The sequence below is a fragment of the Phyllostomus discolor genome, chromosome 2 (genome assembly GCF_004126475.2).
Source record: "Phyllostomus discolor isolate MPI-MPIP mPhyDis1 chromosome 2, mPhyDis1.pri.v3, whole genome shotgun sequence".
Lineage (NCBI taxonomy): Eukaryota > Metazoa > Chordata > Mammalia > Chiroptera > Phyllostomidae > Phyllostomus > Phyllostomus discolor.
The window spans coordinates 6,674,058-6,692,185 of record NC_040904.2 but is presented as its reverse complement, the minus strand read 5'-3'; the positions used below and the strand labels follow the sequence as shown (position 1 = coordinate 6,692,185).

At 53.2% G+C, this 18,128-nt stretch overlaps 1 protein-coding gene across 1 annotated transcript in view; it reads left to right on the top strand.

Moving 5' to 3' along the window:
• Positions 1-18,128, top strand: part of DSCAM (DS cell adhesion molecule) — a 532,016-nt gene that overhangs the window by 412,502 nt on the left and 101,386 nt on the right. The window contains exons 15-16 of the mRNA XM_036017445.1: positions 5,551-5,718; positions 13,893-13,963. Coding sequence (XP_035873338.1) covers positions 5,551-5,718; positions 13,893-13,963 — 239 coding nt within the window. The remainder of the gene's footprint in view (positions 1-5,550; positions 5,719-13,892; positions 13,964-18,128) is intronic.

Sequence of the window (18,128 nt, the reverse complement as noted above, 5' to 3'; positions counted from 1 at the left end):
CCACCTCTTGCGGGAGCTCAGTGCCCCCCTGTCTTGAGGGAGAACCATCCTTTCCAGGGGCTGGTGACTATCTGGTTCCACAGGGAGCTGGGGGTCCGGCCTGTCCTGGCTCCACTGCTGGCCCCGTCTCTTACCTGCTGTGCACCTTCGCTGGTTAGCTCCGCTCACTGTCTCCTCTGTGACATGGGTCACCAGAGCATCTCTGTGGCACGGGTCCCTCAAAGGCCACAGGCTGCCTTCTGGCTGGAAGACCCCGTTCCCTGGACCATGCGGTTACTATGGTTCCTCTGCCTCCTCCTTAGGCCCCTCCCTGGTCCACCCTGGAGGCCACGCCTCCCCCTCACCTGCTCCTCCCTCCAGCACCTCTCCTGTCTTCCCGACAGAAGCCGCCATGTGCATTCTCATACTCATGTCTGTGATTGTTTCTTTTTTCCCCCCAAATTCCCAACATTTTCTTTTACCGCATCTGGATTCTGAGGCGCATTGACCAAGCCGCTCTCCACAGTGGGGCTATGAGATGATTCACCGTGCTTTCTTCTCGCACGTGTGTGCCTTCTTCCTCTCCCTCTTTCAACTGTCCATCTCCTGTCCATCCGGAGCGCGTGCTGGTGCATGCTGGGAGACACGGAGCTCCTGTACCGTTTCCCTGATGGGCGTCCGTGTGTCACTGAAGCCCCCCGTGGCTCAGCGATAGCAGACGCCCTCCTTGCCGCGCACGGACTTTCCGTGTGTGCGGCAGCCTGTTCCCGGACTTCGTAGCCTGTCCCAACCCTTGTCTGTCTGTCTGTCTGACTGTCTGTCAGGGCTCCCGTGCCCGACGGTTTCGATCACTGGAGCTTCACGGTCTGCTCTCTGGTGGAGCTAGTTCATCCTCGTAACTTTCTTTTTCAGGGTTTTCTTGGTTTTCCACACACACATTTTTGGATAAACCTGTCTTGCTCCACAAAACCTCTTTTGTTATTTGCACTGGGGTCCTATTACATTTGTTCGTTAGCTTCAAGGGCACTGACATTTTTTTGATGTGGATTGAATCGTGTCCACCAAAAAGAGAGCGCAGAATGTGGCCCCGTTTGGGAGGAGGGTGGCTGCCGTTGTGATGGATGATTCACGGGTCGTCCCCCCCCCCCAGACTGGAGGCTCCCCGGGGCTTTCCGTGCCTTTTTGGTCTAGTTTTAGCCATTCCCCCAGCACCTAATACGTGGTCAGCACTTGGTGGCTACTTGGTGAATTCCCTTTAAGGAGGGAATGCATTTAAGGTGCTTTACCTGCCCTCTGGCACAGGGCAAAGCATCTAAGAAACGGCAGCTTCTGGACCCGCACAAGCACACACGAAAATGCTTCTCTGTGAAATTCATCCGAAACCATCTGTGCCCCTCGCCTGCTCCTCCCGCTTCCAGAGCCCTCAGTGTCTCCCTCATCCCGGGATGGAACCTCCAGGCCAGGGAGCACAAGCTCTCACACGCGCATGGCCACTGGGGGTGCTTTTCTTGATGGGGATTGCTATGCACTTGCTCTTACCTTGGTAGATTTTGTCTCTAGAATTTTCGGTCCCCCTCACCCCTTCTGGCCTCTGCCAACCCTGCTTCAGGTCAAGTTCGCCCTCTTCTATCTGTCTTTGATCTGCCGTCCTCCCGACTCAGGGTATCTGGCCCCAAGCCAGGCTCACTAGTGAGCGGCCAGCGCCACCACGCTGGGGGTCATTTGGAATCACAGAGGCAGGAGTGTGATTCTGACCGTCCCCACGCTTTTATGTCACCCTCTCTCTGGGCCGTTCATGGGGTCCTGCCGACTTTTTCAACACACGCGCCTGACCCCTCCTTTCTAAACCGAAGTGCACGCCCGCCGGGCACAGCTCTCCCTGACCGAGTGCCTGCACACCCACGCGTGTCACAGCCACTCTCGGCCAAGCTCCCCTCTCTCGCACTTGGCCGCACTCTCTGCCTCACTCCGCATCCGTCAGCCAAGTCAACAACTCATCGGGAAGGCTCCGCCTGAGCCCGTGAGACTTCCAGCAAGTGTGTGTGTGGGACACTGACACTCAGCCCTATTAGACATCCTGCAGAGAATACTTGAAGGCCACGTGACACAGGAGAATGACCTGGGTCGCCCTGGCTGGCGTAGCTCAGTGGATTGAGCACGAGCTGCAAACCAAAGTGTCACAGGTTCAATTCCCAGTCAGGGCACATGCCTGGGTTGCAGGCCACGGCTCCCAGCAACCGCACATTGATGTTTCTCTCTCTCTCTCTTTCTCTCTCCCTTCCCTCTCTAAAAATAAACAAATAAAGTCTTAAAAAAAAAGAAAAGAAAGTGACCTGGGTCATGGGCACAACGCAGCTAAGGCCGGAGTCCGCCCCACTTCTCACCAGCTATGTCACAGGACCTGAGTTTCTTGACCCTCCCATGACAGTGAAACCCCGTCCCTCACCAGATGTTGTAGGAGTCCCATCAGATGAAGCTGTCTGTCCAAACTCAGGCTGTGCCTCAGGATGACCCCGACGGTGATGCTTTTGTAAGACACGGGTTCTGGGCACCATCCCCCAGGGAGTCAGTGGGTGCAGCAAGTGCAGTGGTCCGAGCTCCAAGGTGTCTCCAGTGTGCCCGCAGATGTGGGGCCTGCAGACGTCACGTTGCCATCATGCCTAGCACAGCGCTGAGCACACAGATGCGACTTCACAAGTTGCTAGTTTCTTCCTGCCGGCTACCTTGACCTCCACCACGAGCCCACAGCCGGCCCTTCTCCAGGAGGCTGAACCCGTAGACCAGACCACAAAGATTCCTTTCCCCTTGGACTTCTGGTTGGGTCCGCCCGATGGCAGGCGGGGAGGATGGGTTAGACAAGAATCCTGGCAGAGGCTGAGCGCGCCGTGTGCACAGCATCCTGGAGGGGCCCCTCCTCCGAGCCTCCCGCCTGGCCTGCACTAGCAGCCCGGTCCCTTCCCTGGGTGCTTCCGGCTGGGGAGGGGGTGGTTTCCCACATTTGCATGATGCTGGGAGCCTCGGCCTCCCCTTGAGCCCTGCCCACACCCCCGTCCCTAGACATCAGCTGGTGAGACTCCTGAGCCCTCACGATGCTGCGTGTGCTCTCTGCATCTCAGAAGCTTCACCTCCTTCCCCACTGGACAAGGAGACCTTCCATGGAGCCCGAGCAGCAACTCCTGCCTCATCCCCGTGCGTGTCCTCACCCAGACCCTCCCCGTTGGCACCTGCACCCTTGCTCTTGGATTTCCCAGCGCGCATTCCTGTGTGGGATTTGCTCCTATGAAATCTTTATGTTGCCTCTGGCGAATTCTTGCTAGTTATATTTGTATTTCAATTTGCATTTTCATCCTCCCAAGTATCAGGATCGTCCTGGGACTGGTTTCCACGCCCCACATTACAGTCTGAAGCGCACTCTTAATTACCCACAGCCTGCCCGTTTGCACACCGGCCTCCGAGACGCCCCCCCGCCCCCCGACTCTTCTCCTGTGTAGCCGCCGCCCTGTCTTTATCCCTCCTGCAAGGCCACATAATTTGCTAGAGTGTGTTGGAGGATTTTATCTAGATCCACTTTCTTCATTCAGCAATTTTAAAATCCATCAGGGGAAGGCATTCTTCCTCATCTCCCTGACCTTTAGCTAAACGTTCATCCTGTGTTGCTTGGAACCATATTCTGTAATCATGACCATTGAAATCCGCTCGCTCTTTCAAAGTACAGTCACTTCAAGGAAGAAGTTGGAAACACAGCCCCTGGTCTAAGGACCTTTCACGGCCTGCCCAGCACCGCCCACCTTGGCCCCTTCCTCGTGGGCTACCCGTATCAGTTGGTCGGCGGGAGGAGGTGGTTAGCAGAGAGTCATACGTGCCCTCTTTGGGCGCTCAGCCACCTCCCAGACACAACCTCCAGTAGGATGGCCGTGTCTCTATTGGCGCTGCCAGGCCCAGAAGCCTCCGTGTTGCCCTGGGCAGAACCATTGCCCACCGCAGGAGATGGGCCTCCTGGAGCTAGCTAGCAACTTCCTCTGCATCTTGCATTGTCTGGGCTTCCTCTCTCTTGTCCTAGATGTCTTCCAGAAGGTCCGGCTTCCCTTCTTTGGACAAGAGCTCCTCTTTTTGTGCCATTTCATTGGCATGAATGTCCCTATCCCTCCTTCGTCCTCTAGGGAGTCGCCTTGTCTTCCTCTTCCACTGACTGTTGGCACCATCTTTTCTTCTTACGTCATGTTTTCCCACCTCCAATCTCTTGACCCAAATGATACTTCATCTTTTAATGGGAATATTAGTTATTAGCTTCTATTATGCCTTATTCCCTGAGAAGTGAGGGCAAAGGTGGGCTTGAGGCCACATTTTTTCCAGGAGTCCAGAAAATCTCTTGCGTTTCTGGTTCCCTCTGCACAGAGAAGTCCCCCAAACCTCTGTAGTCACCATTCCTGTGGGAAGGGCTGTGGGGTCGCTCCCAGGACCGAGAGGTCTGTGTATCTGCTATTTACTTATTCGTCTGCTAAGCATGCATTTATTATCGGTCAGGCTTGTATGCACACTAGAGGTGCATCATTGAACATGGTGAGCATGCTCTCTGCTCTCCTGGGACTTAAAATCCTGCAGGGAACACAGAATCTCAATGAAATTCTTACAACTGTGCCCATCACATGCAAGAGGACCCTGGGGTGTCGGGGGGGCAGTGTGTGAGCACCCTCTCTGTCCTCCATCTGAATGGGTTCCTTTTTCTACAACCAACAGTATCTCCTGACCACCCACCCCCAATCAGCACCTGCCCAGACTCTTTCTGAAATAGGAATCACTTCCTGACGCTCTCGTGATTGGCTGAAGCCCTAAAATCAGCGGGTGCTGATTGTCACATTGTCACGTATTCAATGGTAACTCTTATAGGAGGCATGGGCCACCTTTCAAATTAGCTGTGGCTGAAAAGTCATGCCTATGGTAAAGGATCTGAGACTAAATCATTTCAAAGTAGGAAGAGGTGAAATTCTCAATGAAATTCTTACAACTGTGTAGGAATTAAGAAAGGCATTTGGTGAGCAGTGTTTATACTGGACACTGAGGTTGATTTCTTTATATGCATTTTATTTTTGCTACTCTTCATTTGGAGAAAAAAACCCAACACAGCTGAAGGTTTTGCTGGGTTTCCAATACATTTTCTTTTTGGTGCAGGGGTGTCCGAACCCCAATTCCTTTTGACGCCTTGTACCGTGTGTGCTTGGACCTGTTGTTTTCTGTGTCGCCGGCGTGAGCTCCCACCACGTCATGCCTGTGGACCCCAGTGGTCCTCTGTGGTCCCCACCAGCAGGCCTGGGGTGTGGCCCCCGAAGCCCCCGGACTCGGGTGCCCGCAGCGCTGGTCCCCCCCAAACCTAGACAATCAGTGTGCGGCGGCATCCCCCCTCAGATGGCCCTCCTGCCAGAACACGGGGAGCAGAGCCCTGAGAATTTCCCTTCGAGTTGCGACCTTCCTTTTTTAAACTTTGTTTTTAATTCCTACTTGTGAACTTTTCAAAGGCAGAGGAAAAAAACTCACATCTCTATCTCTTCTTTTTTGAAAAACAAAACCCCAAAGACTCCTGGGATTCTGCTCAGAGAACCAAAGATGTTTCCCCTCAGCTGAACTCGGCCACCATCATTGATATCCACCCTTCCTCCACCTACAGCATCCGCATGTACGCCAAGAACCGGATTGGCAAGAGTGAGCCCAGCAACGAGCTGTCCATCACCGCGGACGAGGCAGGTGCGTGCGTGCGCGCCGCCGGAGGCCCAGGGGCCCGCGCTGGCTCTCGGGCTCGCGGTTAATGCCGAATCGGGCGTTTGGTGAGAGCTCCGCAGAGCTCCACGGCCCGCCGACACACACTGTGTTCTCCCACGGGGAAGGCACTGCCCTTCAAATGGGGGTTGTCGTGCCCACGACTTAAAAGAAAGACATGTGCCACCAGCCACCTAGTGAGGGTTAAAGAACGCCTTGCCATGGTTGTAGTTCCTTGGTGTGGACACACAGAATCCAGGCAAGCCGGGAGGGGGCAGAGGAGCCAGGAGGGGGCGTCTTGCTCAAGGCCCCGAGCTGTCCCGGGGCAGGGGGAAGGCTGAACTAGGAGAAGGCTGAACTAGGGAACGAACGGCAAGAACATACCCAGTGGGGGTCTGGGGAAATGGCAGTCCAGGTTATTTCATTGACTAGAAATGTCGGTATTTTCTGTAATGAACTTTATTGCTCTTTTTCCTATTACAAAGTATGTCATATTCAATACTGACAACTTAGAAGATAGTTCTACGAGCATTTTGAAGGAGCCAAAACAGGTTCCATAATCCTACCACCTAGGGCTATGTATGAGCACGTTGACATCATCTACGAAATCAATTTTGTAAGCTGTTTCATCACCCCCACACGGATGCACCCACACTCACCCCCCCCACACACGTGCGGGTACACACCCCCTTCTACATCGTGATCCACCCACAGCTGCTGGGTGGGGGGCGGGAATGAACTGGTCTGTAGAGGACCGGGCAATAGGCAGTGGCAATGGTGCTGATTGACAGCCCGCCCACTAGGAGGAGAGGAGGAAGCCAGCACCCTTGGGTTTTCCGGGGGAAGGGAAAGTAAAGAACCAACGCGTGGCTCATCTCTTGGGGGGCGAATAGTGTCCAGCCCCCAGAGCTAACCCTTTTTTTCCTGCCAGCGATCAGAGCTAATCAGCCACTACTTACTGCTGCAGAGGAATCGGGGGCTGAGGCCCAGGTCCTCAGGTCCGTCACCAAGGTTACGACAGTCTTTCCCAAAGGACCGGGAGTCAACGTGAGGTTCATTTCATCTGGCAGGGCTACCCCCGGCTTCCTTTTCACCACCCACTTCTCCGTTGCCCTCAATAACGGCATGACAAACAGACCCCACTCTCACCTGCCTCTTCAGTGCTTGTTGGCAAGTTGCAGTGGTCCCTTCGCCACTGGTTTAACTGGTTCCGTGTTGTTGGGTGTGCCCGTCATAGTTGGTTTTTTCGTCCTTATAAACACCACTGCGGTGAACATCCATGTATCTCTTCTGCTGTTTTCAAGATTATTTTCTTAGGTTAAGTAGCAAGACGTAGAATTTCCGGATCAAAACAAATGTAAGATTTAACTCTTTTGATACTAATGCATAGTCAATACGGTCCTCAGGAAAGCAGGCTAAAATTCACAGTTCTTCCCAAACAGCAGGTAAGTACTCATTTCTCAACCCTGGAACGTAACAGTTGTTGAAAACTGTCTTTAAGGGAGGGTGATAAGATGACCCATTTCTAGTACTTGGATACCCTGTGTGATTTCTCTTCTGCAAAATGGACACTATGGTAGCTTTATCCTTCTTACCACAAACAGACAGGATAGATGGGCAACATTTCAAGCTTTAAAAGTACTTTGCATTTCTTAGAAATAAGTGGGAAATGAGTGTTTGCGTGTTCCTGCAAAAATGGAATCTTATTTAAATATTTATATAAACAACACAGTAACGTCCCAGAATTTCATCACGCTGGATATTTAGGGATGATACACTGCCCTCAAAATATGCAGGGCCCAACCTCCTCCTCCTTCCTCTTCACCCCTGTCCTAAGTCTCCCCCATCCCAACGACCTTCTCCAGGCAACTAGGGTTTGTGGCCGCCTTCCCACCGCCATCATGAATGCTGATGGTGTCGCTGCTTTCTACTCCGTTTCCTGGGTGACCTCTGCAGCAGCCGGCAGTTGCCATGGCAGCGGTTCTCTTCCCAGCCAGGAGGCCAGGTGAACAGCCACTCCTGGCCAGCGGTCTGCAGGGCTGCTCCCCCCGCACCTTTGCAGGCAGGCTGACCGGAAGCCAGCCGCTTGGCTCCTGGAGCTGCCTCAGACCTGCAGAGCCTCCCTCCCTCGCCGTGCAGAGGAGCTGCGGGGAAACGAAGGAGGGGACGGGCTTGAGAAAGGAAAGCTCCGACACAGAATCTGTCTGTGTCACGGTGCATAGGTTTGTGTGGCTGAAATCCGAAAGTCGTTTTCCCTCGTGAGACTCACAGAGAACGGAGGGCAACTACCGCGACCAGAGAGACCCTCACAGGAATTGCCTGCAGTGGCCACAGGCTGCTGCTGCCACTGCCCGGCAGGGACGCCCAAAGGGGGAGCCACCCCGAGATGACCATTCCCCAGTCCAGCTGTCCCCCGTCCTAAAATAAGTCAATAAATAAAATACTCACCTCTCAAACAGTGAAAAACCATTGGGTGGAAGCTTCTGGAAACCCCCCGATTTTTATGGCAATATAGTGCCCAAGTCTGGGCAACCTGAGGACACCTCTCACTCCCCACCTGGCTGGAGAAACGAGGTCTGTGAGGTGTTCAGGCCTGGGTGTCCCCCACCCTACCACGTGAAACTCCACTGGACCCCCTATGGCCCAGTCGGTGCCAGCCCGCCCTTCCTGCCCCCTCCTCTGTGTGGGCGCTGCCCCCTGTCTGGCAGGCCCTCCAAGTTCCGTGTCTCCTGTTCTGAACTCTCCCTTGAGGAGCCTGGTCAAGGGTGTCCCCCAGTGCGATACCTCCTCCAGTCTCCCTGGATGACATTAGTGCCCCCTACCCTAGCACGGAGTGGGAATCTTCCTGACAGTGGCCTTTGAGCCATATTGTCATTTCTCCATAGAAATGTACATGCTACTTACGTTTCTACCCATCGTGTGTGTTCAGCACAAGGGAGATAGCTCAGTATATGTGGGAGGGGATTTACAAATGTGCCTCACAGTGTTGTCTGAGAATAGGTGTAACAATGAGCACTGTGTGTGTGTGTGTGTGTGTGATTGTTGAGAAAACCATATGGTGCATTAAAGCCACACTGGAATTTTGAAGGACCTTACAAAGCAGGAAAAGTAGGGAAAGGCAGAGGGTAAGGCCCAAAGGTGGAGGGACGCAGAGGTGGGAGAAAGGAGGAGGAGCACCTACCAGAGCTGCAGCAGGGGCCCGGGAAGCACCCGAGCCTGCAGCCCAGATGCCCTCCCGTGCTGACGGGTGCAGCGGGCTCCGGGTCAGAGCCGCAGCACCCACGGCAGGCCAGGCCCGTGGGTGTGTTTGGGTTGGGTCTGCCACTGCTACACCAGTCTTTCCAATTTGGTGTCGGTTTTTAAAATCTGGACATTGGGGGTCAAAATCTAAATTTTGAATTTCTCTTGAGTGCCTGTTAAGCAAGAATCCCCTAGAGCTAAGTCTACAGTTGTTACCCCTTAGGGTGGCCCTACACCCCAGTTAACCATCACCTGCACCCTCTTCAACTAAAGGCATCAGTACACTAGATCCCATGGACTGAAGCCCAGTTATAATTCTTGAGCTAAGAATAGGGGTTTTTTTCCTTTTAAAAAAGAGGGAGAAAAAGAAGAATATGCGGCAGAGACCACATGCGACTCACAAAGCCTAAACATGTGCTGCCTGTCCCTGTGCAGAAAAGGTGCACAGATCCTTAACTCAGGTCTCGCCATGGCAGGCATTTGGGCTCTGGATGCCTGCCCCATCGTCCGCCGCAGAGCTCCGGGAGAAGGAACCGCTGCCATTTCCACAGCCCTCCCACCTAATGCTGGAAAGTAGCTTCCACAGCCCTCCCACCTAAGGCTGGAAAGTAGCGTTGTTCTGGCTCCGTAACACTGAGCTCGTTTTCATGCGAACGTGCCCAAGTACGTCATAGCATGCTCCAGTGCACTTGACCTCAGGGCACACAGCCAGGAAGCAGAGATCACACCGTGTAGCACACTCTTTCCGCCTCCCCTCGGCAGCCCTCAGCCCCCCAAAGAGGAGAAGCTGGGAGATAAAGTGGAGGCACTGTCAAGAGTGGATGAGAACAGCTCCTAATGGGCCAGAAGTGCACGGACACGCCAGGTTTCTGCGACACCGGTCAGAGTGTCCCATCCACAGCTAACCCTCACCCTGGATCAGCTTCCCCATTAGCCGCTGTGCCCTTGTCATGTGTCACTTAGTGCCTGTGACCAAGTGTTGGGTGGCTGATCCCTCCTCCCTTTTCTTCATGAGTCTGTCCTCAGAACGTGGAATTTTGGTTATGGGAGAGCGCCTTGGACAGCCGCTGCATTCTCACAGATGCATCAGAGAACGGAAGGTCAGGATTATGGAGTGGTCACCACATGGGGTCACATCACCCAGTGCTAAGTGAATGGTCCGTGCACCATGCTTCACCACATTCCACAGCAGTAGCTCTGGTCCGGAAGAAGAGTTTCCTGTGCGCCAAGCTGGAGGCTGAGGGGGACAGGGCATGAGGAGGGTCCTAAGGAGTAAAGGGCATCGTCCTTGTGTTCAGATAAACACGAATGTCAGTGTGGATTAGCCGACTGGGCCACCCACTGCGCTCTTCACGGGGGGAGTCAGGTGTGCGGGGTCTGCCCACCAAGACCCGGGACGCCCGACCCGAGCCTGTGGCAGTCTGCCTCCACCGTCGGCTCTCCCCAGCTTCCGTCTGGAGACCTTGGGAGTTAAACAAATCCCTGACCTCCTCCAGGTCCCTCATTCATGCCAGGTGTGCTCCTGCCACCTGTCCTGGAATATTCTGGAACATTCCAGAATATTCTGTGGTTGTTCTGAAATGTTCTTCGCCCTCCTTTCATACCCCCTTCAAATCTTTGCTTGAATAACATTCTTTCAATGAGTCCTGCCGGGACCTTCTTCATTAGTTAAAGTTCAACCCACAGAGGTTGAACTGTCACTCTGTCACGCTTGGTCCCCTCCCCCCACTAACACTTTGCTTTTTTAAAAATATCATCTATTCCCATCAAACACACCATACAATTTATTGCTTTATTTTGTTTGTGCTCTATTTTTGGCCCTTCCCACAAGGGCAGGAGTATTTGCTCGTTTTGTTTGCTGCTAGATTCCAGATACCTAGGACACTGTTTGGCGCATAATAGGTGACCAATAAACAATAATTTAAATAACTTAGTTATTTATTTGATACATAGTTATTTAAATGAATCCATCCTTTTACCCTCTAGGTGTCAACTCTTCTTGGTTTTATTTTGATTTTTACTAAACACGGTCTTCATTTCCTTTGCCGAGCAAAGAACATTCCCCTTGCCCACAATACTTCTGTCGGAGAGGACCACGTGGTGGTGGGGTCATGCAGTTCTCCCTCGGCCCGATCTCTGTCCACATCTGTGAGCCAGCCCTTGCTCGGTGTCAGACCCAGCACACAGCAGAAACACAGCAGACTCCTCAGTAAGGAAGCCAGAGAGAGAAACGCCACTGTGGGCAGTGGGGGTGGGGTAGCCTATTGGATGACTGAGTGGTCTCCAAGATGCTGGGGGAAGCCAGGAGACTGACCCGCAGAGGAGAGAATATCCGAGGGCCGAGGAGCGTGCTGAGGCCGAGTCTTGATGTCACTCACTGGGTGTGAGAGAGAAGCCGGCCCGCTGAGAGCCACCAACAGCTGTCAGAGGAGCGGGGAACTGGGGAGCCGGCTCGGGAGAGAGGGGCACAGGGCCAGCCGGGGTGACCCGCAGAGGAAACAAGGGCAGAGACCCGTGGGTCCCGCAGTTACCAAGCGTCTGTCGCCGCAGTCGTTTCAGCCGAACAGAATTAGTAAAAGTTTCCTTGTCTAGTAAAGGCATTAGGAACTATAAACAGAGTCTTCACCTATTACTGTTCTACTGTTTGAAAAGCTTCAACTTCTGTGGAAATGCACTGATTATTTATTTTGTAAAATCACATTCATTATTAATAGTTACTTCCAGCCTTCTCCTTCCAGAGGGAAAAACGAAATATTGTTTTTTTAAGATTTTATTTATTTATTTTTAGAGAGGGAAGGGGGGGAGATAGAGAGAGAGAGAGAGACATCAATGTGCGGTTGCTGGGGGTTATGGCCTGCAACCCAGGCATGTGCCCTGACTGGGAATTGAACCTGTGACACTTTGGTTCGCAGCCCACGCTCAATCCACTGAGCTACGCCAGCCAGGCTTTGTTTTGTCTTTAAAAAGGAGAAACTATGTTCTCTCTATGTATTACACGTTTCCTTCAAGAACTTTGAGTGTAAGTACCCATGAAAACATTACAGCCTGGGAACTATAGGGAAAGGCTAAAATTCTGAAAGCAGACTAGCTTTTTTATAATTTAAAGTTTTTCTTATAATATTTGAGAAATTTAGAGTGGAAAATTGAGTGCCAAAAAACAACGTTTTCCTAATTATATTGGCCACTGCTCCCACGTGTTTCTCTAGGTGGTTTTCGTGCGCTATGATGTAAATTTGATCGCCCCATCATATGGAGAAGGGAGCTGAGGCACAGAGAAGTAGCTTGAAAAAACAAACAAACAGAAAAGCTACTAAATGGTCGAGTCAGAACTTGAACTCAGGGAGAGAGATTGAAATGGCTGTCAGCTTAGCAACCACAGACACTCTCCGACTTATGGTGTGACTTACAACTTTTTGACTTTACGAGGGTGAAAAGGCAATGTGCGTTCCATAGAAAGCACACCTCCGAGTCTGAACTGTGTCCTGTCCCCGGGCCAGCGAGACGCCCCGTGACTCTCTGGTGGTGCCGGGCAGGTGCAGGGAGCCCGGGCCGGTGAGCCCCGCCGTCACGAGGGTGAACAAGGGCAGTCTACAGTGCGGTACTCAGTGAATTTTCTTACGATACTGTCATCTTCCAGTGGGCTCGCCCAGACACAACCTCCTCGCAGGTCAAGGAGCAGTTTTGAACACTGTGTCGCTACTCAGCAGTTCTTCCTCCGAAAGCAGAAAAGCATTTCCCTTGACCTTGCCCCTCTCCAACTGGACCTGTACCTCTAACCTTCCTTTCACTTGCAAATTCTTCAGAATGCATTCGCCTTCACTGCTTCTGCTGTCTCGCCCCATGTGCCCCTCTCCCTCCCGCGAAGGGGCATCCACGGAAAGGGGCCTTGGACAGCTGCCATCCCCAAATCGTTGATCCAGCAACACGTTTGCCCCGACAGGGGTCTCCCCCTGGGTCACCATTTGCTTCCACCTCTCAGAGGACTTTAAAGTGTCTGCTGTGTGGGTCATGGCCTCTGTGTGCCCTCCAGTCGCCCTGGTTGGGTCAGGAGCTCGTGGGGGGCGGGGGGACGAGAAGGCTCTACATACCTTAGTTCCACGCTGCGTGCTTAGCACATGATACGTTTCTAATACGTGTTAATTGACTGTAACTGGATGTCATTGGACTCCATACAACCAATAGACATAGGTGGGTGTGAGTTACACACTTCCTTTTTTAACTTTGCTTTTTTCATCTGTGGCCACAGCCCCTGGCTAACAAGTATTTTTAATTGGAAAGTAAGAAGAACTAAAGCGATCAAAGAGACTCAGGCAGAAGGATCTCGATTTCCTGTTTTTTGTTGTTTGTTTGTTTGTTTGTTTTTGCCTCAGTTACTCTGAGCAACCCGGTCGACCCCAAAGTCATGTCACTAAAAGACACTTAAAGGGAAAGAGAAGTATCTTCAACAGCCACTATGGGCAGAGTTTTATGAAACTAAGCTTCCCGTTTTAGCCATGAGCTTGCTCACACTTGAGGTTCACTAATCACGTTGTCAGAGTCATGGCAGGGACGAACGCAAGGACACCCCGAGGTGCATTCTTGCCGGGGGTGAGAAAGCCCAGGGCGAACTTAGCCTGCAACAACTCCACCGGACTTACCGTATTTTCCATGTGTGATGCGTACTTTTTGCCCAGATTTTTGAGGGGGAAAATAAGGGTGCACATTATACATGGGTATAATGATTACATGCCATGGGTATAATAATCCCGTGTATAATACACACAAAACGTGGGTGTGCGTTGTACACGGCAAAATGTGGTCTCTGCCCAACATGCAGGCCCCTGTGCATGGACGGCCCAGATCCGGGGCCTGCGTCCTGCCGGGTGGGCTTGGGTCCTCTGTGGAACTCACTCCTAACCAGGCCGTGGGTTTCGGTCTTTCAGCTCCCGACGGCCCACCTCAGGAAGTCCACCTGGAGCCCATCTCGTCCCAGAGCATCAGGGTCACCTGGAAGGTAAACTGAGCGCACACGCTCTTGCTTTCCTGGCACGTGTTCTGTGTGTGTGTGGGGGGGGGGTGCGGGGGAGGGGGGAGCACTTCACTCATGTTCAGCGTTACGACGCCAAGACACCGACACTCAGTGTTGCAAAATCAGATTTAAAGCCCTTTTCTTAAAGTCCAATATTTGTATCCACCTTTCAAATAGTTTTACAGCAAAGTCTACCTCCGCAGAGAGTGCAGGAGTTGCGTCTTCTTCTAATTCTTTGAATCCTGACGGAGCTTGAAGTGCTGGTCTGCAGACAAGCAGTGGGAAGGCTGGGCCTGTCTGCACCGCTGACCTCCCCCGCCCCCCAGGGGAGGTGTTTTCCAACTGCTCTTCCCAAGGGGCAGATCTCGGGGCCACAGCGATCGCCCTGAGCTGGCAGGAAGGAGGGAGTCCTCCCTGAACCACCGGCCAGCTGTGTCCTCCAGTACGCGCCCCCGTTTCCTCAGCAGGCACTGTGCCGTGGAGGCTGTGGCATCCCGGGCAGTGGTCCCCAAGCGTGGCCTGCAGATGCAGGCTGGCCACTGAGGGCTTGCTAGCCGTTGCTGGGAGAGGAAGGAAGCTTGGGCCGCAGTGCCCAAGGTTTTGAGCAGGCAGCATGAGGTTTTGTCTGGTCGATGTTTTTTTTTTTTTTATCACAGCAAAACTGTCCCGATAAACACAGTTGATTCCCATTCCAGTGCCAGCTCATCACTGGCCAGCATGTTGGGCATCACTGCCCCAGGAAGCTTACCTGGGGTTACTTACCTGGTGGGCACACCTGCCTTGGGAACCAGTCACCCCTGAGTGTGCCCTTAGACACAACTACGTTGAGCCCAACTCTGTCATACCCGAGTGATATTGTCGGGTCAGAGCTAGACTTACTAGTTCTGGATTTCCTGCACTGCGTGTGTTTTCACCTGGCCTCATCCCCCTCCCTTTTCCCGTGTTCTCACTCAGAGAATGGGGGCGGAGGGACGCCCCAGGACTTCCAGACGCGTGCCTCTTGCAAGCATTCAAAACCAAACCCGTCCTTGGGTTTTTCCTTGGAGCACCAGCCCTCTCACTGAGTGACCGGTGTCTGTAGAAGACAGGGTTTTCGTGGCAGGGGCAGGCCCCCCTTCGGTGTTAACACACGACCCTGCGGCCAGCCCCTTTGAGCCGGCGAGCTGCGGTTCCAGCAGGCAGTGTGGCGTGGCGGTCGGCCGCTCAGACAGCACGGCCGAGGCAGGGGAAGGGGTTGCCGTTCATCTTTGTGAGCGCACCCGCCAGCTGTGAGCATCACACACCGTGTCACAAAAGGCGCTCAGCAAGCCCCAGCCCTGCACGCATCCCAGCCGCTGTACCACACACGAAATGCTGACTCACTCTGGCTTGATGAGTCTCTGAAGCCTCACCCGCGTGCCCTCCTCGTTCCCTTGTGTGTCTGCCCCGAAAGAGACCGGCGATGGCTCTGGCCCCCGACGCTTTCTGGGTCCTGCTGGAGAGATGCGTCTGTCCACAGAGTTCTTACAAACGAAACGTGGAACTTTTCAAGCTTTAAAGGGCTCTACATCCTTTCTGTCTCCATTTTTTTTTAAAAAAGCAGCAAAGTCAGTAAATTGCAGTTACATTTCTTAATGACAAAAGGATGGACATGGCCTGGGCTATTAAAAGGGAGCCTCGCTTCCGTCGGATCATGAGCCGATGGTTAAGATGCTATTCACGGAGCAGTGACAGATGTCAGAGCAGTGGTGTCTGCCACCCAGCCTGTGGGCATGCAGACGGGTATGTGGCTGATCTCACCACCAAATGACGTAAGGGCTGCCCATTTGTTGGCCTGATTATGTGAGGAAAGTGTGTCACTGATTCCACCAAACCGTGTGCTCTTACCCATCATAAAGCACACGTAATGTCGGAGCTACAGAAAGTATGCCTGTACTGCATGTGTACACGTTCCGGGTTTACATTTGGGGGAAGGAGGTGGCAAGAAAGGGAAAGAAGGAAGGAGAAAAACAAGGAGAAATCGCAGTAGCCCAACAAGCAAGGAGCCTCACGTCCGGCAGCCAGGATGGAAATACCAGGAATTGTATGGGAAATGGCTAAGGTGGGAACTCCCTCATTCAGGGTCACGGTAAAAGATGTGCTCGATGGAGCGACACTCGATTTCAGGGAGAGGAGCTCCGGGGTTTGGGCAGGGAGGTAGCCACTTAGATGCTAAACCTCCTCGAGGTCAGGGCAGTGGCCTTTCTGTAACACAGAGGGAGATGCCAGGTTTGTGGGACCATCGCTGTACCAGCAGCACTTCCGCAACATGGCACCTTCTGCTGAACAAAATGAACGGCCGTCCCTTTTTAAATATTTCTTTTTTTTTAAGATTTATTGATTTATATTTATTTTTAGAGAGGGAAGGGAGGGAGAAAGAGAGAGAGAGAGAAACACCAATGTGCGGTTGCTGGGGGCCGTGGCCTGCCACCCAGGCATGTACCCTGGCTGGGAATCGAACCTGCGACACTTTGGTTCACAGCCCACGCTGAATCCACTGAGCTACACCAGCCAGGGCTTAAATATTTCATTTATTTCTTTCAACAAAGGAAAGTTTCCAATTTTGAAATGATCAAGCCAGGCCCGTGCCTCCTGAGTAGAGCTCAAAACCCAAAAGACACTGTAGGCTGCTTAGCATCAGGTGACAGCACCCTGTCTCCCATTTGTCACCCTGTTCCTTCCCCCCGTTAAAGGGGACTGGGCCCATCCCCACGGCTGGCATCTCCTCTCCTCCTCCTCCGTCACTGCGCACTGTCCGCAACGTTCTGTGCTCACTTGTCCGGTCCCGCCTCCTCCACGCTCCGGTCCGGCGTGACCCTCCCTGTGCACATGCATGAAGCAGAGTTGGTCGCTTGACCCTCTGTCTTGCCCTTCACTCTCTGTGATGGCTCAGGGCCATTTCCGTCACGTGGCTTCTGCCGTCCATGTGGTTGCGTCTCCCTGCTGTTCTGTGAGCTCCTTGGGGGCAGGGAGTGGTGTCTCTTCACCGTCGGTTCCCTGCGGCTGGCACGTTTGCATGAGTGAGTGAATGAATGAATGAGTGAATGGGTGAACAAATGGGTGAGCTCCCACGCGCGTCAGGAGTGCCACCCTTCTCTGCGGCCTGCAGTGCGAGGGTTCTGACCGCACGGCCTCGGAAGCTCCTCCTTCAGAAACTGCGGAGATATTTTTTCCTGTGGATGCAAATGTTTTGTTTTAGATGAGGAATTTTTTAGAGCCACCGCCTGTCCCCCACATATGAAATGTTCAGCTGCTTAAATATCGCAGTGCTGGAACAATTGTGAAACTGCCGACCGAGGAGGAAAGTCCGGACGCTAACTTCACCGCTTCCTTGCGCCTCCGCCTGCCGCCCTCCGGCCGAGAGGTTATTCCGAACAAGCAGCGGCGTGGAAGGGACCGCGGCTTCCATGCATATGAGTACCGAGTGTTTAGGCTGCCATTAAGTCTCAGCCATCTGCAGAACACTTGTAAGTGGAACACCGCACCTCCACCACACCTCCACGATCCCCAACGATGCCGACTCCCTGAGGCATCCTTACAGTCCAGTGTGTTCCTCGGGAATGAGCTCCAACGGCGGGGACAGGGCCAAGTCTGCCGTTTAAAACCAACCAGTGACCCCCATCATGGTGACTGATACACGTTGGGCTCCAGTTGGCTCCCACACCGAAATCCCTCTGCCTCCAAGAAGTGGCAGCATGGCAGGAAAGGAGCACCCTCTGGCGCCTGTGTGTGCCGGGGTTCCGGGGAAAGGCCTCCTTCCGAGCACCTGCCCTCCACTGAGCACTGCGCCGGTCTCCCACGTGCGCTGTGCCGTTAGGTCCGAACACCAGATGCACCCTGTTTGGGACAGACGGGGCCCTGAAGCTGGAAGGACTCGCCTACGATCTAAGGGGCATGAGAGTGAGGACCCCCCCACCCAGACCGTCTGACTCTGCTCTGTGGGCTTCTAAGCAACTGATACACTGAGATGTGTGTGCGCATGTGCGTAGTCAGACTCAACAAGCACCGATTCCTTTTCCCAGTCTTCCCGACCTCATGTTGTCAATGTTCCCCAGCCCTGGTAAAGGTAGAGAAAACGGGCACAATTTACACTTTGACCTGCTATCATTTTCTCTCCAAATTACAAGTTTAA